We start from the raw sequence: 25,712 nt of genomic DNA, 5'->3' as shown, positions 1-25,712 counted from the left end.
CTCCATCTGCAGACTATTTCTGCGAACTCGGTTCTCCGTTCCGACCAAGTCCCAATTTCTGTCCCGATTCTTGACCCGTAGGACTCCATCTGCGGACTATTTCTGCAAACTCGTTCTCCGTTCCGACCAAGTCCCGTTTTCTGTCCCGATTCTTGACCCGCGGGACTCCATCTGCTGACTATTTCTGCGAACTCGTTCTCACACGATTCGCGAACATCATTCGAGGACCACACTCGTACTCACAACGTCACAACCGGACGCACTTGCACAGAATGTTTATCCTCGTCTGGGCAGCGAGTCACCACATATATGCAACTTTGTGGGTAATTGTTTTTCCTGTATATGACTATTAATTTGGACAACCCATAAGTGACCGCTGGGTTGGAGCAATGTCCGTTAAGTGTCTTGCCCAAGGACACATACGCCGATCAGTGTTAGTACCGTCGTAGAGCATCGAACAAGTTGGTTCTGGATCCGTGGTATTACCCAAAAACGTTATCTATTTTGATTTTGGAAATATTTTCCAATATGTGCTTAAGTGTCTTCCCCCATTTGTACTATATTCCAGGATATTGTTTAGTCTCAAACACAATCAAATTATTTATGCTACCAGGCTTATGTAGAATGGTGTCCGGCGCCGTGGCTCAGTGGTTTAGGCGCCTGCATCGAGAACCGAAGTGCCCCCCGTTCGATGCTTGACGGCGGTACTAGCACTGATCGGCGTATGTGTCCTTGGGCAAGACACTTAACGAACATTGCTCCAACCCAGCGGTCACTTATGGGTTGTCCAAATTACAGTCATATACAGGAAAAAAACAATTACCCACAAAGTTGCATATATGTAGTGACTCGCCGCCCAGACGAGGATAAACCTTCTGTGGAAGTGCGTCCGGTTGTGACGTTGTGAGTACGAGTGTAGTTCTCAAATGATGTTCGCGAATCGTGTGAGAACGAGTTCGCAGAAATAGTCCGCAGATGGAGTCCTGTATATACGGGTCAAGAATCGGGACAGAAAACGGAACTTGGTCGGAACGGAGAACGAGTTTGCAGAAATAGTCCGCAGATAGAGTCCTACGGGTCAAGAATCGGGACAGAAATTGGGACTTGGTCGGAACGGAGAACGAGTTTGCAGAAATAGTCCGCAGATGGAGTCCTACGGGTCAAGAATCGGGACAAAAAACGGGACTTGGTCGGAACGGAGAACGAGTTCGCAGAAATAGTCTGCAGATGGAGTCCTATATATACGGGTCAAGAATCGGGACAGAAAACGGAACTTGGTCGGAACACTGGAGTCAGAACATGATAACAAGAACTTCACTACCGCGACACGTCCCTTCCAGACGTACAAGGGTGTTGGGGTAATGGGCCAAGTCTGGCCAAAATCCCAGGTCCTCACGGACCTCACCCATACAGAATAGAATATGTAGAATGTTAAGTTTGTAGTACAGTCTGGTCTAAAAATAATTTTCTATTTTCAAAATATTTATTTTACCATCTTAAAAATATAAGATATGGACTAATATACTTTATATTCATCTGTAACCCATGATGTTATATTACATGCTTACTTTCGCACACAAACAAAACATAGCAGAACATCAACCACTTGAAAAAGGCAATTGAAAAAATGATAATATATAAAAGCAGTGCAGAATTTTTTTATCACAGTTGTGTTATGGAATTCCCAGGTAGACCACAATGTCACAAAGTTTTTTTTATATAAGGTATCAATCGGATGTACTTTTATTGAAGTGGTTAAGCTCGTGAATAAAAATATGACGTATGCAAACAGGCGATGCAATTAACAGGCACTGTGGCACGTACGTATCAATGTGGAAGCGCGTATCTATGTGGGTAGATGCTGATGTTGCAACAGTTGCACCATACAAAAAAGAAAATAAGAAGAATCATGTAATAATCAGTTTTGGTAGTTAAGTTGTATGCGGCAAGTATTAGTAGATTTAGGTTACTGTATGTTTATGGGCGGATTGAAGTGGTAAAGTATGAACAAGAATGTGATTTTACATAAAAAGTACAGAACGGAAAACACAGTTACAGAATTGCAATTTTAACATATTTTATTTTTTACCTGTAGCGCTGTCACTGTTTATTCCTAACTAACTATTTATAAGCAACTGTTGAAAAATAAAAAGAACATTGACATTTAGACCTGTTTAAAGACAAGATGATAGGGCCACGTGTGCTCCCTACTGTGAAACAAAGACAAGAGGAGAATCTACTAGTGGTAAATTCAAATTAACTGGAAAGTAACACTAAAATGTTAAGAAATGAGACAGATAATGCTCTTGCATGATATAAAGTAACAAAAGTTTTGTTATGTGATTATCGGGTACTGTAGTAGCATAAGGTACAGTACCACCTATTATAATGGTTGCCAGTTCATATAATGCGGGAATACAATTGTAGACTGCAAGTAATAGTAGACAAAACAGTGGTTGTTAAACCTACTGGCCACTAACGGGTTGTTCAAACTGTGTTTATAAAGAGAAAATATTTACCCACTTAGTTACATACGTGTGAACTCATAGGTAGACACAAGGTGTATCAACCCACGAAATTCAGATCAAAAGACGGCAGCTCGTAAAAGCTTCTGTAACCTTAAACACGGCAGCTTTGAGCTTCCGATGACGTAATATATCGGGGAATACCCAAAATCACGTGCGGTATAATCTTGTGTTTTCGCGTGTTAAATTAACGTGATTAAAGTTTTCAATTTTATTTCATGCAATAACCGGTTGATTAGGACGTCATAATTCCAAGTGTATTCCAGAACGTGCAAACACGTTAGGTTCTACTCTTTCAACTTTCTCTTTTAAAAATAAGAGGAAGTTTTGGAGCACGCATTTGCAGAAAGCACCCTCTCGCCTGTTTCTTTTATAAAAATTAGGGAATGCTTTGTGAGCACGATATGTATGCGTTAGGATAAAGCCACGGCCTATGCTTTTAGCCATATAGCTTACGTAAAAAGACGGAAGCTTGAAAAAGCTGCCGTCTTTCACTTTGCGGAAGCTTTACGGAAGCATTAGCTTCGAGCTTGCGTGAAATTCGCGGACTGTGTATGAAACAGAACACGCATATTTCGAATTTTTTAAAGTGGTGTAAGTTACATTTGTTGTTTAAAACAATTTCAATTTAGATTTCTATTGAAGAACGACTTGGCAAGTTGGAAAATGAAATTACGGATCTAAAAGCTAGGGAATTGAACAAAGATGAAGAAATAAACAAATTAAAGAAGGAAAATGAACAGCTAAAGGTTAATATTATGATTGTCGCACTGGCCTTTTGCATACTGCGACACAGCTCAGCTGTTACCACGCCTGCCTCTAGGTTACATGATACTGGTTTAAGGTTGTATGCTGCTACTATTGTGGGCATATGCCACATTGGGAAAAACACTTGAAGGCAATTTTAACCCAGTGGTTCTTAAAGGGTTGTATAGATTTGTAGCCGTACATAGAAAAAATAGTAATAAATATTTACCTATAAAGTTACAAATATTGTAATTCATAGGCATGTAGTGTATTAAACATAACACATGTACTACAGCACGATGTGAGAAAAATAAGAGAAAATTAATCATTTTAAACTTTATTTTATTTTAGGAACATTTAGAAGTAATTAAACAACAGGTGCAAAAAAAAATTAAGGATCTAACAGCTGACAAAGATGAAGAAATAAAACAATTGAAGAAGGAAAATGAACAGCTAAAGGTTACACATTATGATTGTCACAATGGCCTTTTGGACGTATGTGTCCTTGGACAAGACATTAAATAGACAATGCTCCAACCCAGTGGTCACTAGTGGGTTGTCTAAATTATCAGCCATACAGAAAAACAATCACCCACAAAGCTACATCTGTGGTAACTCGTAAGCGGGCACGAGGTGTATAAAACAAAACACCCGTGTTATAACAACTGTCGTTGTCATGGAATAATAAAAAAATAAAACTTTCTTTTATTATAGAAAAAAGCTTAAATAAAACTGAAGGACGTAAATATCATGACTGGTTTATGATCGCAGAGTATTTATATGCCAATAAATTATTTAAAAGAACAAAAAGACAAAATTAAAAATAAAATTTATTTTTACGTTTTAGAAAGAAAGAGACTTGTATTTGGAAATGAAGGCAATGCCTGAAGATACTAAAAAAACAGTAAAACGACTTGTTAAGGTGACAAAATTAGAATGCGAAGCTGGTGAAAATGGCAATCATTTCATGATGGAAAAAGATTGGCTGATGGTTAGATATTATTTTTTTGTAAACATAAACATTATTTTTAAGATAGACTCTATTCCAGGAAAAACTGAAGCAAGAACAGAAAAGACAGCAAGGCCAGGCAACATCATTTTGGAAAAAGTTTTGGGCATTTCTTATTGAAATTGGCGGTGTTGTTGCATCAGTTTCAGTTGCAGTTTTGAATAACTTGAAGAGGCTTTAAACCAATTAAATACAATAAACCTATATAAGTGCATAATTTAAGATAACCTTATAAAAGCCACATGCTAGAAAAAAAATCTAAATTAATGATAACTTGGTAATAGTATTAAAAAATAGGTAAAAATTTGTAAACATAAATAATGGTGATCATCAGTTTTAAATCACACATGCTTCTCTACAATTATCTTGGCAGCAACTGCCTGTGCATATTATGTATATAGCCATGGTTATTGTTTCACTTTAAGTTCTTAATATATGTATGTCTTTCAAATCAATTAAAATAAACTCAATTCAACTGGATACAGCTACATATTTAAAAACAATACCAACTGTATGCACTTTTAGTAAATGTAAAAAAAAACATAAAACTCAAATATGTTGGTATTGAACTTATATTTAAAACTTAAACTTGTCTTTACTAGTTTGTGTTTTCTTGCTTGTTCCCCATCTTTTTAATTTAACTGGCAATATACATGTATGTGCAATATAACTGGTATTTTATTTCACCTGGTATAACTACTGTTTCAACCAGTAGTAAACAATAAACATTTAATCTTTTTTTCATTATTAAAGTGTAGAAGTAGTGATATGAATTGGCACCCCTACAACATTTTTTTTGAATTTGTCCGCTGCTGTTGTTATTACTACTGCATAATGAATATTTGATAAAACAACACTTTATGAATCAGTAATATATGTTAACACTGTTGGGCCAATTTTCGTAGCATTACTAAAGTGAAAATGTATATACCATGTTGGATTTTATTGTGTTATCCTTTGTATGTATTAAATATGTGTTGTATATAATCAATTCAATAAAATGTACATTAAAAACAATATTAGGAATATATGTTAAACTGCACAATAGATAAGTCAGTGGCTAAAGTGGTTGGATTTTCCAGATTGTCAACTCACAACGTTACATACAGGGTAACTTAAGCTGGCACAAAGTGTATGAAACAGTTATAACTACTGTCATTGCCTCGCCAAGCGAGGATAAATAAGTTTTATCATTCATACATATAATAACATTTACTTACCAGCTTCCAGCACTTTTAACTTCATACCTTTCTACCACAATGAGCTGACTTGCTTAAATAAATATTCCAACACTGAATAAGTCTGTATACTAAACTTTCATACCTTAAAATGGAAAATCTAAAAGATAAATTAGTATAGAATTTTAAATAAACAATTCAATACAGTTTAATATGACTAGATGGAAGTGGGTACATTTTAAATTATTGTAAGATGTTTTATGTGTTAAACAATGGCTTGTAATGTTTCTAAAATACAGTTTTATTACTCATTCTTTGCACTAAAAAGCTTAAAGAAGAACCTAAAAAAAAACAACTTTTTTTGTATTTATTTGTAAACCATTACATAGGCTATTTCACTTGAAAAAGTTTAAGTAGAAATATAGAACGATACATAAAACAGCACAAATGCAAATGCAGCAAACATTACATGTTTACAAGATGAATATTGGATAGTATCTTTATACTTAATTAATGTAAATATAACAACAACAATTTTTACCACAATAGAAATATCAATAGAAAAAGTACGTAAGTTTAGAATCTATAACATACTAGATTAAAGGCCGAAGAATTGAACTTCATATCCATACACTTTTCAAATAAATAATGTATTACATTTTTAACAAGAAAAAAACACCTATATATTTTACAATGTTTTGTGATATTACTAAATTTCTTCTTTGATTTCAAACACAGGGGAAGATTCGATCTCGAAACCTTTAAAGTGAACTTTCACATGAGATTTTAAATTACTTGATTGCCTAAATGTCTTATGACACACCTCACATTCATAAGGTTTTACCCCAGTGTGAACTCTCTGGTGAGATTTTAAATTGCTCGCATGATAGAAAGATTTATCACATACATCACATGTAAATCGTTTCTCACCAGTGTGGAGTCTTTGGTGTCGGTTTAAAACACCAATTTGATTAAAAGCTCTGTCGCAAACCCCACATTTGTAAGGTTTCTCACCAGTGTGTATTCTCATATGTTCTTTTATATGTCCTGACAGTTTAAACCCTTTACCGCATACTTCACATTTATAAGGTTTTTCACCAGTATGAGTTAGCACATGTCCTTTGAGGTTATAAGATTGTGAAAACGACTTTCCACAAAAATCACAAACGTAAGTTTTTCGCACTCTAACCTTTTTCTTTACAGGTTTTGAAACTTTAATAGTTTTCTTAACTACCTTAGTAGTCACACATTTTTTGGTTGCATCATGTTTCCGGGGCTTTAGTACTTTTGTTGGTGTGGAGATAATGCTGTCAATGTTCGACTTATTCCCACATTTTTCTTCAGACAACAGTTCTAAAGTACTGGGATCATCCAAAGTACCTTCTATATCATGCATTTCATGGTGTTCTCTTAATGTATTGACATTTAAAAACACTTTTTCACAGAAGCTGCATTGGAACCATTGCTCTTGCCCCTTGGAATCCCATTCAGACAAAAGTTCATTCCATCTTTCAATGTCTTTAACAGGAACAACCAATGCAATCTTTTCATCTTTTTTCAGTTCCAATGAATCTACAACATTTTCATCCATTTTTATCATGTTATACACTCTACCCCTTACAAAATAATTTTCACATTATTTCGAAGTTAAATTTCATTTTAAAAAATATTTACGTCAATATGTACAATGCATGTTATATAGTATAGCAGTTGAAACATTGCAGTTAATAGCATAGGCGCCAAACCTGGGGTGGCAGGGTGGGCAGACCAACCCTGGACTTTTTTCCCTGCATTAATCAGTAAACATTGCATTTACAATCATCAAATTAAATTTGTTTCATAGGATTGCGTGTCTGCTATCCTCCTAAAAGTTTGGCACCTATAGTTGACTGTACAACAACACTTATTTTGAGGTGAGCGCTCTAATCACAAGCGCTGCTGTTAAACACATGATCAAAACTTTGTGAATAAACAGGTTGCAAAAATAAGAAAATCAAAAAAATCAGGAAAAAAAATTTTTCCTATTTGTTTTCAATAAAATAATAACTATAAAAAATAATAACTGTCTAATCATGCACACTAAATCGTGGTAATGATAATTTTATTTAAAGTGGTGCCTAATACAGGACTACTTTCCACAGGGACCAAATTTTTATCGAAGACGAGGCCATTTTCTACAGGTTCCAAACTCTTTTTCAAGACAGTACCATTTTTCACAGGGACCATATTCTTTTTTAAATTGTCAGGCTTTTCGGGAACATTTTCCACATTTTTAAAGTGAATTTTCATGTGGGTTTTTAGGTTACCACTTGTACTAAATGGTCTATGACAGACATGACATTCATAAGGCTTTAACCCAGTGTGGACTCGCATGTGAATTTTTAGGTTACCTGCCTGTCCGAACATTTTATGACACACCTCACATTCGAAAGGTTTGACACCAGTATGTACTAGTCGGTGAGACTTTAAATGAGTTAGTCGATAAAAAGAATAATCACATTGATCGCATTTATACCGTGTTTCACCGGTGTGAGTTTTTTGGTGTCTGTTCAAACCACCAATATGGTTAAAGGGTTTGTCACAAACCCCACATTTAAAAGGCTTCTCACCAGTGTGGATCATGATGTGTTGTTTTAAATGGCCGGGCAATTTGAAGCCCTTACCGCACATCTCGCATGTATAAGGTTTCTCATCAGTATGGGATACTGAATGAACCTTAAGACTAGTAGGATTTGCCCAGGATTTACCACAAACGTCACAAACACAAGGTGCCTTCTTGCTAACTTTCCTCTTCCTTACAGTTTTAACAACTGTTTCTTTTTTCTTGGCAACCTTAACTGTATTTCGTGCCGATATTTGTGGTGTACCTTTTTTTGTTAAACCTTTTTTGGGGATAGTTTTATTTTTGGCAAATTTTTTCAGTGTATCTCTTTTTAGAGAAGCTCTTTGAGGTGTTGCTTTTTTCACAGATAATCTTTTAGGTGTAGCAGTTTTTGCTGTCCTTTTTAGTAAAATTTTATGTGCTGGTATTTTTATTATTGAGACTTTATTCAGATGCTCCAGCACTACCCTTGGTGAAGAGACAATACTTGAAATATCGAGCCTGTTATCGGAATTTCCTTGTGACCATACCTCAGACACAGCAAGTGTATTTTCCACAATAGTTTCTACATAGTGTGTTTCACAATGCTCATTGAAGTCTTGGGCATCCATAAACACTTTATTACAGAAACTACATTGAAACCATTGATCTGCATGATTTAAATCCCATTCTGACAACAACTCATTCCACTCATCAGCATCTTCCAATGGGACGATCAAAGCTATTTTTTCATCTTTTACCAGTTGTACAGAATCCCTTATACTCACAGCCATTCTATATATTGTTCTGTATTAATCAATACCAAGAACCTAAGAAATGGAGGGTTTTACAACATATGTAAACGCAGGGTTTAACAATATTACAGTTTTACATTATTTATTTATTTACAAAAAAAAGAAAACTCGAAATTAAAGTGTTAAGTTTTTCAATTCAGGGAAAAAATTGTTCTTGTATTACTTTATTGAAACAATGACTATATATTGGCTAAGCATGCAAACTAAATCGTGTCATTATTGATTTCTTTTAAAGTCTTGCCCTAGGCAGGACCATTTTCCACAACGACCATATTTTTTTCCAAAATAGGACTATTTTCCACAGGGGCCATGTTTTTTTCTAAGACAGAACCATTTTCCACAGGGGCCATATTTATTTCCAAAATAGGACCATTTTCCACAGGTACCACATTCTTTTCCAAGTTGTCAGACTTGTTAGCACCATTTTTCACATTTTTAGAATGAACTTTCATGTGGGTTTTTAGGTTACTGCTTGTGCTAAATGGTCTTTGACACTCCTTGCATGCATAAGGCTTTAAACCAGTGTGCGAACGCATGTGAATTTTAAGGGTGCCTGGTTTCCTAAACGTTTTATGACACACCTCACATTCGAAAGGTTTCACGTCAGTGTGTACTAGTCGGTGAGACTTTAAATGGGTTAACTGATAAAAAGAATAATCACATTGATCGCATTTGTATCTGGTTTCACCGGTGTGGGTTTTTTGATGTCTATTCAAAATACCAATATGGTTAAAAGACTTGCCACAAACCCCACATTTAAAAGGTTTCTCACCAGTGTGGATCATGATGTGTTGTTTTAAATGGCCTGGCAATTTGAAGCCCTTACCGCACATCTCGCATGTATAAGGTTTCTCATCAGTATGGGATACTGCATGGGCCTTAAAGCTGGCAGAATTTGGGCAGGATTTACCACAAACGTCACAAACACAAGGTCCCTTCTTGGTAACTTTCCTCTTCCTTACAGTTTTAACAACTTTTTCCTTTTTCTTGGCAACCTTAACTTTTTTTGGTGCAGCTTTTTTTGCCAATCCTTTCTTTGGTGCAGCTTTTTTTGCCAAACCTATCTTTGGTGTAGCTTTTTTTGTTGCAGTTTTATTCATTTTTGGTGTAGCTTTTTTCACAAATGCCCTTTTTGGTGTGGCTTTTTTTGCTTCCTTTTTAAGTGAAATTTTTTTGGCTGGTACCTGTATTATTGAGACTTTATTCAGATGCTCCAGCACTACCCTTGGTGAAGAGACAATACTTGAAATATCGAGCCTGTAATCGGAATTTCCTTCTGACCATACTTCAGACACAGCAAGTGTATTTTCCACAATAGTTTCTACATAGTGTGTTTCACAATGGTCATTGAAGTCTCGTGCATTCATAAACACTTTATTACAGAAACTACATTGAAACCATTGATCCGCATGATTCAAATCCCATTCTGACAACAACTCATTCCACTCATCGGCATCTTCCAATGGGACGATCAAAGCTATTTTTTCATCTTTTAGCAGTTGTACAGAATCCCTTATACTCACAGCCATTCTATTTAGTGTTCTGTATTAATCAATACCACAATCTAAAGAAATAATGGGTTTTAGAATATTTGTAAATCAAACATAAAGCATAGATGTAAGGTATTTGATTTTCAACTCAAAAGATGATATTTTAGACACCTTATGTCCGCTTGCTAGTTACCACGTCTGTATGATGCAATGGCATTAAGTTACCATGCATGCAAAGAATCCCCACACTTACAATGGGGTACAGCAGCACCGAGCTTCGGACTCAGTATCCTCTGGTCTAGAGCCAAATGTAAAAACTCTGTCAATATTATCAGACTGACAGACTCATTTCTTTATTCAATATTATTAGACTCATTTTTATAATTTTCCTTAGTAGGTAAACATACAGAACTTAAATCGTCCAAAGTAGTTTCTACATCGTGCTTTCCACAATGCTCATTAAAATCTTGGACATACACACTTTATCACAAAAACTACATTGAAACCAATGTTTTCTCCCTTTCAAGTTCCTTACCACCAACTGTTCATTCCATTGATTTACTTTTTCTGAAGGAATAAACTAAGCCATTTTCCATCTTTTACCAATTGCAGTTGCCCTGTTATAGTTACAACCATTCTATGTATTGTCCAATCTACATCTAACAAACCAACAACCTGAATGCAATAATAAGTTTCCAATTATTTGCTATTCAAACTCCTAATGATTTAGATAAAATATGTTTACAATTTGCACAAAACAATGATTGAATACATGATACTTATTTATCCTCACATGGCGGGGCAGTTGTCATAACCCGAGTGTCTTAACAACACAAGTAAAGTAGGACCATGGTGATAAAACATAGGCCTATGGTGTAAACATAGGCACCAAACCTAGGGTGGCAGGGTGGGCAAGCTAAACCCTAAATTTCTACACTGCATTATATAGTCAACTTAGCAACCAAAAAAGATGAAACTTGTGGATTGTGTGCCTAACTATCCATGCCTCAACCGCATTATAAATGTTTTGAGTGCGACTACACAGTATGTAGCAAATCAAAAACGGTGAATAAATGTAAAATTCTGTGCCCTCACAGACCTAAATGTTCAACATAGGAGCCACATCATCCATCGTTTTACCCATATCGGGAACATTTATCGTACTAATGGCAGGGACCAAAGTTTTGTCCATATTAAGACCGTTTTCTACAACCACCAAAGTCTTCACCAAGTTGTTGGACTTTGTACCTTTAGAGTGAGCTTTCATGTGTGATTTAAGGTTACCATTTGTCCCAAATGTTTTATTACACTCCTGGCATTCATAAGGCTTAATACCAGTGTGGACTCGCATGTGAGATTTTACATGGCTCGCACGATAAAACATTTTTTCACATTTGTCACACTTATACTTTTTTTCATCAGTATGAAGTAATTTGTGTCTGTTCATTTCGCCAACCCGTCTAAAATCCTTGTTACAAACATCACATTTATAAGGTTTCGAGTTAGTGTGGATTCTCATATGTTCCTTTACGTGTCCAAACTGCTTAAAGCTCGTACCACAAACTTCGCATGTAAACTGCTTAACGTCCGAATGGGTCACTGCATGTTGTCGTAGGCGAAAAGCTTGCGTGAATACCTTTCCACACACGTCGCATACAATAGGAGCTTTTTCCACAACCTTTTTTTCAGGTTTGACTTTTTTAACTTTTTTCTTAAGTGTTTTTACTTTTTTTTTTTTTAGTTTTTTTTATTGGGGCTTTTTTCACAGAAAGTCTCTTTGCTGGAGCTTCTTTAATTGGAAATTTTTCTGTTGATTCATCTTCCATTTGGACTTTTTCTGTTAATATGTTTTTTGACGGAGTAATTTTTGTTGGAGACTTGTTTGCTGAATTTTTTATCGCTAAAGTATTTTTTCTTGCAGCTGTTTTAGTTCTAGATTGTTTAACTAATGGTTGTTTTCTTGGGGCTTTTTTAACTGCAATCTTTTTTTCAGGCTGAGGCACAACTAATGGTTCTGAGACTAAACTTGAAACATCTGAATTGTCGTTATCCCAAATTCCTTCCGACCAAACTTCAGAAACGGTAATCGAGTCATCCAAAGTAGTTTCTACGTCGTGCATTTCACAATGCTGATTAAATACTTGAGCATTCACAAACACTTTATCACAGAAACTACATTGAAACCATTCGCCTCCATTTGAATTCCATTGCGATAAAAGATCATTCCATTGGCCAACTTCTTCTGAAGAAATAATTAAAGCAGTCTTCCCATTCTTTACAAGCTGCAGTGGCTCTGTCATATTTTCAAACATTTTAACTAAACTTGTACATAAGTCTAATAACCTGAAAGCAATAAAAAGTTTCACATTATTTGTTAATCAAACTACTGATGTTTGAAAAAAATACATTTACAAATTGTATAAAAACAATGATTGAACAAATGATGCCTACATACTTTTGTGTGGTGGAAAAACGGCAGTTGTTATAACAAGGGTGTTTAGCAACACACTAACACAGCTTAAGAAGTATGACCGAGACGTACAAGTGTAGGCTTATGGTGCAAACATATGCACCTAACTTTGGGTGGCGGACCAAACTTTAAATTCTTGCCTTCAATTAAACAGTTAATATTACACCCAAAAAGGTTTAATCTGTTGCCCAGGATTGTGCAGTGTGTCTAACTATAAATGCCTCATCTGCATTATGTTAATCACTCACAAATGTTAAATATTCAACATAGAAACTATGTCGTCCAAATTCTTGTCCAACTCTGGACCATTTTCCACAGGTTTCGAATTCTTGTCCAAGTCATCAGGCTTTTTGGAACCATTTTCCACGCTTTTAGAGTGAGCTTTCATGTGTGATTTAAGGTTACCACTTGTTCCAAATGTTTTATGACACTCCTGGCATTCATAAGGCTTAATACCAGTGTGGACTCGCATATGAGATTTCACATGGCTCGCCTGGTAAAACGTTTTTTCACATTTGTCACACTTATACTTTTTTTCACCAGTATGAAGTAATTTGTGTCTGTTCATTTCGCCAACCCGTCTAAAATCCTTGTTACATACATCACATTTATAAGGTTTCGAGTTAGTGTGGATTCTCATGTGTTCCTTTACGTGTCCAAACTTCTTAAAGCTCGTACCACAAACTTCGCATGTAAACTGCTTAACGTCCGAATGGGTCACTGCATGTTGTCGTAGGCGAAAAGCTTGCGTGAATACCTTTCCACACACGTCGCATACAATAGGAGCTTTTTCCACAACCTTTTTTTCAGGTTTGACTTTTTTAACTTTTTTCTTAGGTGTTTTTACTTTTTTTTCTTTTAGTTTTTTTTATTGGGGCTTTTTTCACAGAAAGTCTCTTTGTTGGAGCTTCTTTAATTTGAACTTTTTCTGTTGATTCATCTTCCGTTTGGACTTCTTCTGTTAATATGTTTTTTGTCGGAGTAATTATTGTTGGAGACTTGTTTACTGAAATTTTTATCGCTAAAGTCTTTTTTCTTGCAGCTGTTTTAGTTCTAGATTGTTTAACTAATGGTTGTTTTCTTGGGGCTTTTTTAACTGCAATCTTTTTTTTAAGCTGAGGCACAACTAATGGTTCCGAGACTAAACTTGAAACATCTGAATTGTCGTTGTCACAAATTCCTTCCGACCAAACCTCAGAAACGGTAATCGAATCATCCAAATTAGTTTCTACGTCGTGCATTTCACAATGCTCGTTAAAATCTTGAGCATTCACGAACACTTTATCACAGAAACTACATTGAAACCATTCGCCTCCATTTGAATTCCATTGCGATAAAAGATCATTCCATTGGCCAACTTCTTCCAAAGGAATAATTAAAGCAGTCTTCCCATTCTTTACAAGCTGCAGTGGCTCTGTCATATTTTCAAACATTTTGATTATGCGGGCCTATACAATACTTTCAACAAAGTAATAGCCTGAAAGCAAAATAAACTTTACATTATTTTTAAATTAAACTTCTATTAATATAAATAAAAAACATATTTACAATATATACAACAAAGCAGGGTACAAAGTATAACAGTTGAAATAGTACATTTAAATATACAGCACACGCCAGGTTTAAAACTCCGGAAAAAAAGCATCAAAGTTTTATTAAAAAACAGTAACAATATTGTTATGTATAATGATACCAATTGCTGGGTTCCCAACCTTTCTAAACAATAAGCTAATTCGTATAACAAGGCAACCAGTTAATTAATAGCAATCTGGATTTCGATTATCTCGCAACTACTGGTATATTGTTTCAATCAACTTAAAATATATATTAACATCTCGGAATACATTACAGTGAGGCCCAGAACACCAGTTTGTATAACATACTAACCTACATTAAAAACTAGTATCATATTTCAACTGAGTTAATAACAGCACAAACTTAGACACTTAGACACACTAATAAGAATAGAAACATCATCCTGGTATTTCCTCTTTGACTTCGAACGCAGGTTTCGAACCAGATTCCTTATTGCTGAAGTGACTTTTCATATGATGTTTAAGGTTACTGGATTGACTAAACGATTTAAAACACTCTTTGCATTCATAAGGTTTATACCCGGTATGTACACGCATATGAGACGTTAAATGGCTTGCTCTATAAAATGGTTTGCCGCATACATCACATTTAAAACGTTTTTCACCAGTGTGAAGTTTTTGGTGTCTATTTAAAACACCAACCTGGTTAAAAGCTCTGTCGCAAACCCCACATTTGTAAGGTTTCTCACCAGTGTGTATTCTCATATGTTCTTTTATGTGTCCAGAAAACTTGAATCCTTTACCGCATATGCTGCATTTGAACCTCTTCTCCCCAGTATGGGTTAACATGTGTCCTTTAAGGTTTGACGATTGGGAAAATGACTTGTCACAAACTTCACAAATGTAAGTCTTTTTCACTTTAACCTTTTTTACTGGTTTCTCAGCTTTTACTTTTGTGGATTTTTTAGGAGACCTTAAGATTACTTTTGGTGTGGACCTGTTGCCTTTGTTTTTAATTTTTTTATCACATTGTTCATGAAAGTTTTGATCTACCACAGCAGTTTCTGTATCGTGCGTTTCATTATGTTCGTGGAAATCTGCTGCGTTTAAGAAAACTTTTTCACAGAATTTGCACTGGAACCATTGCTCCCCATTTGATTCCCACTGTGATAATAGTTTATTCCATTTACTCGTGTCCTTAACAGAAACAACCAACGTAAATTTTTCATCTTTAACAAGTTGTAGAGGTTCTCCTGTATCTTCGGTCATTTTTAAGCAGCTCCTGTTATTAACAAAGTAACATTAAAATTGTGTATTAAAATACTTCAATAATTGCTATAGGCAAAATTCCGTAAAGAAATACCCATGTATTGTTACTTGCATAGGCACTAACGTCACATATAAATATAGAAATGTCCTTATAACTGCTACGAGCAAAATGCCGCAAAATGTAAACATAGTAAAACAGGGAAATTACCAAAATACTGCACGTATCGCAACAAACCGCACGAAATTCTCGCCAAAGTACTTTATTATATTTGGTCTAAATTGCTATATTTTGTTCTAAAAAGGCCAATTGACTATGTTTAACTGATATTTTGGTATGTATGTCCCAGTTTTTGCATCTGTGCTGCAAATCAGACGAAATTAGAGGTAGACCACGCACAAAACAAGCCGAACAAACTGTGCTCATTCATTTAGAGGGCTGGCAAATTCTAAAATGGTGGAAGTATTTTTCGCACAACTTCGCATAGAAATTCCGAAAACTTCCGAAAGTGATTCAAGCGCTAAAGAGAAGGGTTTACTTTTCACATGTACGTGTACAAAATACACGTTGATTTTGTGTTTATACTTGGGGTGTAAAAGTACACCATCATGATTGATATTCTTATATTTTTGGGTTTCGTTTATTTTCTAAAAACCTTACATACTTTTTTTGTACTCGCTTTACAAAACTTTGCAAAATGTTGTTAATTTGTCACGAACACAGCGTGCAGATTTGACATGTTAAGTTTTCGCTAAAACGTAAGTTTGATTTGTTATAACGAAGTTATACTTTGTGTGTTTGTTGCTGCAGTAGGTTATTTCTACAAACCTATTTTTTGCATTAATAGTAAATATGTTTTACAAAGCTTGTTAATTTGTCAGTAATTTAGTTTTTAAATGTTTTTGCTTTACAGATTCCTAAAACGTAAGTTAGGGCAGTTAAAATGAGACTATATCTTGTATGTGTGTTGTTGCTTGTAAGTTGTGGATTGTTAGGCGTTATTGGTCGTTCAGTAATAAAGAAAGAAGGCCAACCAAAGAAACAATCGACGCTCGATAAAGAGGTTTTGTTTGAAGATGAAGATTACGAAGATGATGACGTATTGGATCTCCCACCAGAGGAGCAAAAGAGCAGGTTGAAGAGTTTGGTCGAAAAGAAAATGGACGTCAATCAAGATGGGTGGGATATTTTTGATTATGTGGTTTAAGTAGCTTCGATTGTATATTCCATGCTTTTTATTATTAGCGAGCATAAGGTGTTGAAAACATAACTCCTATGTTAAAATGGATAATGTTGCCCTGTCACGTAATAATATATAACTGTTTTTCTTTCATTCCATATTTTTATGTTGTGTGTTTCAGATTCATCGATGCCAAAGAACTTCACTCGTGGACGTTGAAGGCGTTTGATTCGTTTGAAAACGACGACGCAAAAGAAGAATTTAGCATGGTGGACGTGGATAAAGATGGAGCTGTGTCGTGGAGGGAACATTCCGATGATGCTCATGGAAAAGGGTACGGGGAGGAAAGTCCGGAGTTTGCTAATCCAGAAGCAGAGGAGGGGATTGAAAAGAAAGAAACATATTTGAAAGATAAAAAGATTTTCGCAGCTGCTGATAGAGATGGCAATGAAATCTTGGACCTGATGGAATATTTCAACTTTAAGCATCCAAGAAGAAACCCAGAGACGAGTCAGGTCTTGATTGAGGATAAACTTGAAAGTTTGGATGCGAATAAAAATGGGGGGATCGATTTAGAAGAGTATTTGAAGGACACAAAGAATGCTGATGAGGATGAAGCTCTTGCGGAGTCGGAGACAGAGAGGTTTGGGGAGCTGGATGGAGACGGAGATGGTGTTCTTAGAGGATCAGAACTCCTGCAGTGGATTGATCCAGATAACTCGGAAGAGGCAGACGACGAGGCGGATCATTTGATGACGGAGTCCGATAAAGATGAAGATGGGAAGTTGAGTCCGGATGAGATTGTTAACAACCATGAGTTGTGGGTGGAAAGCGATGCAACTGATTATGGGAGGCAGCTGATGTTGAACCATGATGAGTTTTAGGATCGTTGAAACATTTATAATAATTGTCTGAACAATCTAGCATCTTGGACAATACATAGCCCACCAAATAGATGATTTTTTGGATCATTACAGCTTTACATCTTGTGCAGCAATTTTTGGAGAATACTGATCAATCTTGCAATATTAGACTTGTAATAGAGCTTCCACTATAACAAGGCTGGTTTTTGTTCTATTTTCCAAAGAAAAATATAAAAACTACCATCCTTAGAATTTCATAAAAAATCTGACTACATTTTTTATTGTAATCGTTTCTGTCAAAATAATATTTTTATGGGCTATGTTGATTGTTTTGTAATAGTTTTGAAAATTCTGTAACTTCTGCAGTATTCTGTATTTTCACTCCCGTTCAAGTTATTCTGCCTATTTTCTTCGTTAGATTAAAATTTCATCATGTTCTGATAAACTGTTTTTGGTGCATTCAGTATTTTTCTTATAACCTTGTCTCTTAATGCCAACTATTCTGTAACCAATGAACATAACCTCCACACAGGCCTCGCTGTAGGACCTCACCTATATAGAATAGAATGTGAGTATACAATGATGGGGTAATGAGCCAACTCTGGTGTAAATCCCAGGTCCCATGGCGTGCTTCACTGTAGGACCTCACCCATATAAGATGAAACATTACCAAACAAAAGTAATAGCCTTGTCAAATTACTGATCCTATGGCAGGTCACACTAGACCGCCCAATTCTAATATATGATTATACAACCTGTGTCTAATCATCATTCAGTTTTCTTTGCATGATTAACATCGCTCATAAAGTATTATCAGCAATCACTGTATAAGAAACTATTGGTTTATATTTAGGAAATTGAATTATCATTTTCGAATTTGATCAGAAATCTCTTTTTATACAAATGCATGACCTTTGGCTTATGTTGCATGTTTCATAATATGTTATAGCTTATCAAGTTGTTAACCTCTGCAATCTGAGTAATTGTATTTTTTTGGAACCTTTTGGAATCAAAATCCGTTTAACAATTCCTGTTTTTGAACTTTGTGCTTAATTATTTGGCTTCAAATAAAAGTATTTTTTTTCAAACTAAACAACTAACTTTTTGTATTTCAATCTGCAGGGGATCTTATATTTTAAAATGGAAAGGATAAATTTAAATTGTTTTGTTCTTTTAATGATTCTCGTATTTCGTGCAACGTGGGGTAAAGAAATGGCCACAGGAGGGGGTAAGAGTGACAAGGAGGTTTTGTTCGGTGGGGAGGACGATGATGTGTTTAACTTGCCCGAAGCAACGCAGAAAGAACTTCTTTTGAAACTCGTAAAAAATAAAATGGATTTGAACAAAGACGAGTAAGTATGTTGTTTCTCTACCCAGTTGGTGGATTAACGTTTTTATGAAATTTGGTTTATTCCAATTACATTTTGTGTGTCTGGTGTATAAGAATGCACCCATATTTTAATTCGACAGTAAGAATGAGGTGTATGAATACACCATGTGTGTCTGGTATATAAGAAGACACCCATGTTATAATTCGGCAGTGAGCATGAGGTGTACGGATACACCATGTGTGCCTGGTGTATAAGAAGACACCCGTGTTATAACTTGACAGTGAACATGAGGTGTATAAATACACCATGTGTGTCTGGTGTATAAGAAGAGACCCATGTTATAACTTGACAGTAAACATGAGGTGTATAAATACACCATGTGTGTCTGGTATATAAGAAGACACCCATGTTATAACTTGACAGTAAGCATAAGTGTATGAATACCCCATGTGTGTCTGGTGTGTAAAAGACACCCATGTTATAACTCGACAGTGAGCATGTCTGGTGCATGAACAAACAATGTGTTATTGCTATAAAGGTGTCTGCGTTTAGACCATGCATGTCAAACGTACATATTTGGCTTTAAACTTAAACGAACCAAAACTTTCAATACAGATTTGTGGACCGAGAAGAACTGGTGCAGTGGTCGCAGAAGTCGTTAAATCGTTTTGAAACCGAGGCTTCAAGGGAAGAGTTTTCATCGGTCGATGAAAATGAGGATGGAAAAGTCACTTGGGAGGAATATTCATCATTTTTATACGGGGAGGATTTTGCTATTGATCATGAAGACTTTAAGAACCCACAGTCAGATGAATGGAGCGGCTTTGTGGATCGCTATAACAGGGAAAAAGTTATGTTTGCTGCTGCTGATGACAATACTGATCATGGGCTTACTCTGGACGAGTATATTGATTTTAAACATCCCCAATTTAACCCAAAGACCAAGAGGTTGCTGCTTAATGAGACTTTATCGAGAGTTGATTTAAACATGGACGGTGGGATCAGTTTGGAGGAGTTTCTGGCGGATTATAAGAAAAATAACAAAGAAAACGACCAAGACTGGAAGATTGTTGAAACTGATAAATTTAAAGAGGATTTAGATTTAGATAAAGATGGTTTGCTTAAAGGGGAGGAGGTTGTTATGATGGTGGCTACCGATAACTTTAAAGAGGCGGAAGATGAAGCTGATCATCTTATTGAGGAGACGGATGAGGATCAAGATGGGAAGTTGAGTCCGGATGAGATTGTTAACAACCATGAGTTGTGGGTGGAAAGCGATGCAACTGATTATGGGAGGCAGCTGATGTTAAACCATGATGAGTTATAAGATGGTTTAACACGGATAGTATGTATCCTTATGAATGGATCATTTGCATTGTAGAAAAGTTGGTTCCACTTTAAAATCAAATCACAACAAGCTTAAATTAAATTCTGTAACATTGCCTCTACTTTATCCTAACAACAAAGCTCTTACTCTACTTTCTATAACTTTAAGTTATAAAAAGTCAGATCTTAAAATCTTGAAATGCATCGAAAAGGTTTATAAAATATTATTATGGACCAGAAAAAACATAAGTTAACATAATAATGCAATGCTTGCATTATTCCAGGACTTTACTTTATAGATTGAAATATAAATTACTTGTATTAAGCTGTTGCCATTGGAAATTATGTTTTTTTACAGTATTTTTATAATTCTGCTTGTTGCATTGCAATTATGTTCTTACATCTAAAAAAATATTTTGCCTTTAAAAGTTGCCAACTTTTTTACTATCTACTCAGAAACTATTTAGCTGGAAAATTTAATCATGCTACGTTTTATTGATATTGATTTGCCTTTGCTTTCTACCTGCAGTAGTTTTGCAGTTAAGGAATGTTTTTGTTTCAACACAGGTGTTCTGTTACCACGTATACTATAGTAGGATGGGGGAAGATGGGACACCCCTTTTTTCCAAAAATTCTATTTTCTCGTACATTTTGGTAGTAAACAAAGAACATTTAAAGAATTATAAAACCTTGACCTCGCGACTTTCATAGACCATTGTTATTTGTTTAAAACACGACCAGGATATTTATATATTTCGTGCTAAAGGTGTCCCATCTTCCCCCACCCCACTATATGTAACTTTGTGGGGAATTTTGACTTTTTTATCAAATTTGTGTTGCACACTTTGTATTGACTACTTAAGTTTGCCAAGCATTTCATGGAAACAAATTTTACACTGTGCAACACTGCGGTTATGTTGTTAACTGTTGTTTAAACTCAAAGATTTTCGCATAAATGCTTTACAATTCTGTTTAAATAAATAAAACATCATTTACATATTAGATCTTGATAACATGTTCTTATTTTAAACAGAATGCTTCGGTTAGGAAATATGATATGTTTGCTTTATACCAAGAAAGAGAGAGCTCCTTTTAATTCATCTTATAAAGCATGGGTTTCCTGTCCATTGCATCTAGCAATAACACGTAAGTATATTTGTTAGGAATATTCAAGTGTCAACAGTAAACTATGATATAATGTCAACATCCCAGCAATGTTTATTTGTCTACAGAGATGAGGAGTTCTTGTGTTTATGCTTATGTGAGTTGGAGAGGGCGTAGTGATTCAAGTGTGTACAGTGCAAGTAAGGATTTCAGTTGTTTTATATAGTAGGGTGGGGGAAGATGGGACACCTTTAGCACATAATATCAAAATATCCTGATCGTGTTTTAAACAATTAACAACGGTCTATCGGGGTCGTGAGGATATAGTTTCATAATTATTTGAATGTTCTTTGTTTACTACTACATGGGACGAGAAAATCGAGTTAAAAGGTGTCCCATCTTCCCCCACACTACTGTATATTTTGATGCATGAAAACTTGTGCACCTTGTACGTGATGCCATGCCCACTGTTAATTTGCTGTAGTCATTAGGTTAAAAAGAAACGTCGATAGATGAGTTACATTAGGAATGTCTGGTTTGACATTTTACTCTAGTTGTACATGCTATGGGCCATAGGGGTATAAATTCATCTGTAGGGTGTAACGGTCACGCCTTTTATCCAAAACAATATTACTTTTTTTATCAATAAGCGTGTTTTAACTACTGTTGTTTTACCGTTACAATCTGTCTTTTGCTTTTGTAAACTCTCCCGTTCTTCGTTATCGTGACAGAGAGACTAAATAAATTTCATTCATTCAAAAACATTTTACTAAAGATATAAACAACATAATCCCAATAAGCGAATGACTTTATATTTCAGATACTATCCTGACACACGATGGATGAGTGCTCCTGCGATCCCCAATTAGTGGAAGCTCTCGAGACTTCCGGTGGTAGCTTGTTGATGAATTATCAACGATTGGAAACTTTACCCGGAAATATATTTTGTAAAATTCATTCCAAATTAGTGAGGAGAATATTCGGGAAATGTAATTTAATTAAAACAATATCTGGTGTGTTGGTGTACGTGAACATTGTAGAGATATATCTTCCATCAAACAGGTCAGGTTACTACATATCTGTTGTATAAAGAGTATCTAATAATTTTTGCAGGGCAACAACAGTCGTTATAACATTGGTGTTTTGTTTCATACACCTCGTGCCCGCTTACGAGTTACCACGTATGTAACTTATTTATCCTTGTATGGCGGGGCAACAACAGTCGTTATAACATAGGTGTTTTGTTTCATACACCTCGTGCCCGCTTACGAGTTACCACGTATGTAACTTATTTATCCCCGCATGGCGGGGCAACAACAGTCGTTATAACACGGGTGTTCTGTTTCATACACCTCATGTCCGTTTACGAGTTGCCATGTATGTAACTTATTTATCCTCGCATGGCGGGGAACGACAGTCGTTATAACACGGGTGTTCTGTTTCATACACCTCATGTCCGCTTACGAGTTACCACGTATATAACTTCGAGGTTGATTGTTTTAGGTATAACTGACAATTCTGACAACCCATTAGTGATCACTGGGTTAGAGCAACTTTATGTGTCTTCTACAAGCACATACACTCCAACAAACAAAAATTTCCCGCCCAGTTTAATTAATATACGATGTTTAATATTGTTCTACCATGCGAGAATAAAAAATATTCAGTTAAAATTATTTTTTAAATTAATTTTCAAGTTTTTCTAAATTATATTATCAGGATGACCAGACTTCCAGAGTCTATATGCGATCTACAGTCGTTGGAAAGTTTAAATTTAACCGATAACTCGGTGGAAGAACTTCCATCATCAATTGGGAAGCTGAATAAACTAAACCAACTTATTCTAAGAAACAATTGTTTAAAACGAATACCTCCGGGTAAGAAGAGTGTTTTTGTTTTATGGTTGAAGTCCTACAATGTGGCTTGCCATGAGACTTTTACTGCTCATTTTTCCCAAAACCAGTGCTTTTTGATGTGAGCATGAGGTGTATTTGCAGTATATTTAACTTTACACTCAATTTATACTAAGCATGTACAAAGAATTTGCTGCTGGTGTGTCTGCTTATACAATGTATTTAAGCTGTACAATAATCACATAGGTTATACCTATAAACAAGAATGTTACCCCAACAGAAATTGGGAACTTAGCCAATCTATGTATGTTGGATCTTGCCCATAATGGACTGCATCAAGTTCCTGCTCAAATCAAAGGATGTAAGTCTTTGAAACATCTCTATTTATCCAATAATAAACTGGCAACACTACAAAGACAAGTTTGCGACTTGGAAACACTGGAAGATGTCTGTGTTGGATCAAACAAGTAAATAATATAATAGTATAAATATTATATTTGGCCAGGCCGCAAATTATTGAAGTTCTTGACTAGATCTTACTCGTCGTGGGACTAAACAAAACAAGACAGATGTAATTTAAATCAGTGTGCACTACATTGCAGACCAATATATACATGGGAGTATGGGACCCCCCAACACCTGAATGATATAAGTTATTTTTGAATTGTTTTCCCCAGCCTTCTCCATCTCCCACCAGATCTTGGAACAAATAGAAATTTAGTTTCCGTGAACGTGAGTGAAAATAATTTTCTTACGGCAATCCCGTGGAGTTTAAAGGGAAAACATTTAAAATATCATTCGTGAGTATTTTGTTTTTCATTGAAAATAGCTTTTTTGTATGAAAACTAATAGAGTTAAACTGAAAAAATTCTTAAACTTGGGGTCCCCAATACACATGGACCCTCTAGATCTGTTTTCGACACTGTGACACATTGTTAAAGCACCTATACCACAGATAATTTCATGAAAAAATACATAGTAATTAGTAACTATTATAAAGGCATGAAACTGAATGTATTCAAATGTATTTATTAATTAAAGTTGCTCTGCCAAGTAAAGATAAATGAATGAATGAATCTTACTTTATCCTCGCCTGGACAGAAATGACACTCGCCTGGACAGAAATGACAGTCGTTATCACACTTTATCACACAGGTTTAACACCTTTTGCTAGATTACGAGTTACCATGTATGTTACTTTGTGGGTAATTATAAATGTCATTCATCCAACTATAATGCATTGCAGGAGTTACTTGACCCAGCTAACACCTATAGCAGCCACCAGCACTTCAATGCAACCTTGTTATGTCAACTCCAACAATGATAAAGTCTATCTACCAAACTACTTGAATATTAACCCTGGGATTCCTGCTTTAATGGATTTATCAGCAAGGGCCATCAATCTTTCAACTTATAAAGGTAAACAATATTGTATAACAGCGAGGTAATTATATAATGGGGATGTAGGTCTGTTACCAAAACATCCAGGGTGCTACCATTTAGACCCCACTGAAGCAGTTTATAGACACTTAATAATAGAGATTCTATTCTATAACGGTGAGGTCTTCAGTGAGGCACACCTGAGACCTAGGATGTAGGTATATTACCCCAACACCCAGGGTGCTACCATCTAGACCCCACTGTGGCAGGTTATAGACACTCATTCAAAGCCATTCTATTGTTTATTAATTCTAGATTCATTGTTGTTTGACCGACTTCCAAAGAATGTTTATGACATCATAATTGATCCCACCGGACATTGCAATTGTTGCAAAAATAAACTATTTTGGTCAGTTTTTGTAAAATCGGTGGGACATGCGGACTTTGTATCACTGGATGGTGGTGTTACCACCTCGCTGCATTATCTGGTTTTCTGTTGTAGTTCTTTGTGTTTAGATTCTTTTAAGTAGTTGTTTATGCATTGTTCATGCAATTGGCAATGAGCCCTTGTCTAGCCACCAAGTAAACTTGCCCGATACTGTATCTGTGTACTTGTAAACTAAAAAAAGGGATAAAATAAAGCAAGATATCTTGAACTGTATCACGACTTGTATTGAAGAAGTTTTGCAAAAATGCACCAAACCTACAATTCAAGTTCTTTCTCTTTTTTAGTCAGTGTTTCTATATTTTGTAAGCTCTACAACGATGTGAGAAATACAACAGATCACATGGGAAAATATTTATATTTGATCGTTTAGTTAAAGTAGTAGTATGACCATAATTAAACCCCTTTAAATAGAACAAATATATAACTTTTTGGAAATGGAAACACTGTTCAGTAGTCGCACGAAAATTGGCAAAATGACAATGTTATTAAAAAGTTGTTCGCGGTTTTACATAAAGATACTTGTGCATTTTAAACCCTAAAAATTAATAGATTGCGAGCCGTAGTCATTTTATAATAAAAAACATTTATACGCACTATTACAAACCGAATA

General features: G+C 35.5%; 6 protein-coding genes across 7 annotated transcripts; 4 read left to right on the top strand and 2 right to left on the bottom strand.

The window, feature by feature from the left end:
* The first annotated feature begins 1,525 nt into the window (after nucleotides 1-1,525).
* On the top strand, nucleotides 1,526-5,303 carry LOC100183789 (golgin subfamily A member 6-like protein 7). The gene is made up of 5 exons (XM_026838893.1): nucleotides 1,526-2,245; nucleotides 3,158-3,274; nucleotides 3,624-3,731; nucleotides 4,120-4,263; nucleotides 4,322-5,303. Exons 1-5 carry the CDS (start codon nucleotides 2,186-2,188, stop codon nucleotides 4,460-4,462), a joined length of 570 nt encoding a protein of 189 aa, XP_026694694.1. The 5' UTR covers nucleotides 1,526-2,185; the 3' UTR covers nucleotides 4,463-5,303.
* A 315-nt stretch (nucleotides 5,304-5,618) lies between these two features.
* Nucleotides 5,619-12,684, bottom strand: LOC100186151 (zinc finger protein 91-like). The gene is given in 6 exon segments (XM_026838896.1): nucleotides 5,619-7,087; nucleotides 7,540-8,851; nucleotides 9,100-10,403; nucleotides 10,908-11,020; nucleotides 11,448-12,083; nucleotides 12,085-12,684. Coding segments are annotated over 6 exon segments (4,857 nt in total). The 5' UTR covers nucleotides 12,658-12,684; the 3' UTR covers nucleotides 5,619-6,168.
* A 4-nt stretch (nucleotides 12,685-12,688) lies between these two features.
* On the bottom strand, nucleotides 12,689-14,291 carry zf(c2h2)-32 (zinc finger protein). The gene is given in 2 exon segments (NM_001078404.1): nucleotides 12,689-13,671; nucleotides 13,673-14,291. Coding segments are annotated over 2 exon segments (1,179 nt in total). The 5' UTR covers nucleotides 14,249-14,291; the 3' UTR covers nucleotides 12,689-13,068.
* Nucleotides 14,292-16,465: 2,174 nt separating this feature from the next.
* Nucleotides 16,466-18,782, top strand: LOC100182984 (reticulocalbin-2). The gene is made up of 2 exons (XM_002129274.4): nucleotides 16,466-16,796; nucleotides 16,979-18,782. Exons 1-2 carry the CDS (start codon nucleotides 16,561-16,563, stop codon nucleotides 17,679-17,681), a joined length of 939 nt encoding a protein of 312 aa, XP_002129310.1. The 5' UTR covers nucleotides 16,466-16,560; the 3' UTR covers nucleotides 17,682-18,782.
* LOC100176707 (reticulocalbin-2-like) lies at nucleotides 18,771-21,319 on the top strand. The gene is made up of 2 exons (XM_002122858.5): nucleotides 18,771-19,012; nucleotides 19,607-21,319. The coding sequence occupies exons 1-2, from the start codon at nucleotides 18,801-18,803 to the stop codon at nucleotides 20,316-20,318; spliced, it is 924 nt and encodes a 307-aa protein (XP_002122894.2). The 5' UTR covers nucleotides 18,771-18,800; the 3' UTR covers nucleotides 20,319-21,319.
* A 29-nt stretch (nucleotides 21,320-21,348) lies between these two features.
* LOC100185345 (leucine-rich repeat-containing protein 28-like) lies at nucleotides 21,349-25,610 on the top strand. 2 transcript variants are annotated; one of them, XM_002128658.5, is made up of 8 exons: nucleotides 21,349-21,463; nucleotides 21,550-21,621; nucleotides 22,242-22,483; nucleotides 23,141-23,298; nucleotides 23,555-23,741; nucleotides 23,952-24,074; nucleotides 24,521-24,693; nucleotides 24,970-25,610. In XM_002128658.5, exons 3-8 carry the CDS (start codon nucleotides 22,260-22,262, stop codon nucleotides 25,182-25,184), a joined length of 1,080 nt encoding a protein of 359 aa, XP_002128694.1. In that variant the 5' UTR covers nucleotides 21,349-21,463; nucleotides 21,550-21,621; nucleotides 22,242-22,259; the 3' UTR covers nucleotides 25,185-25,610. The 2 variants fall into 2 exon arrangements, with proteins under 2 accessions (XP_002128694.1, XP_026694687.1); XM_026838886.1 differs by lacking the exon at nucleotides 21,550-21,621 and having other exon boundaries at nucleotides 21,355-21,463.
* Nucleotides 25,611-25,712: the final 102 nt, after the last annotated feature.

Source organism: Ciona intestinalis, unplaced genomic scaffold, assembly GCF_000224145.3.
Source record: "Ciona intestinalis unplaced genomic scaffold, KH HT000124.2, whole genome shotgun sequence".
NCBI lineage: Eukaryota > Metazoa > Chordata > Ascidiacea > Phlebobranchia > Cionidae > Ciona > Ciona intestinalis.
The sequence above is the reverse complement of the archived record's forward strand: the minus strand, read 5'-3'. Positions and strand labels throughout refer to the sequence as shown.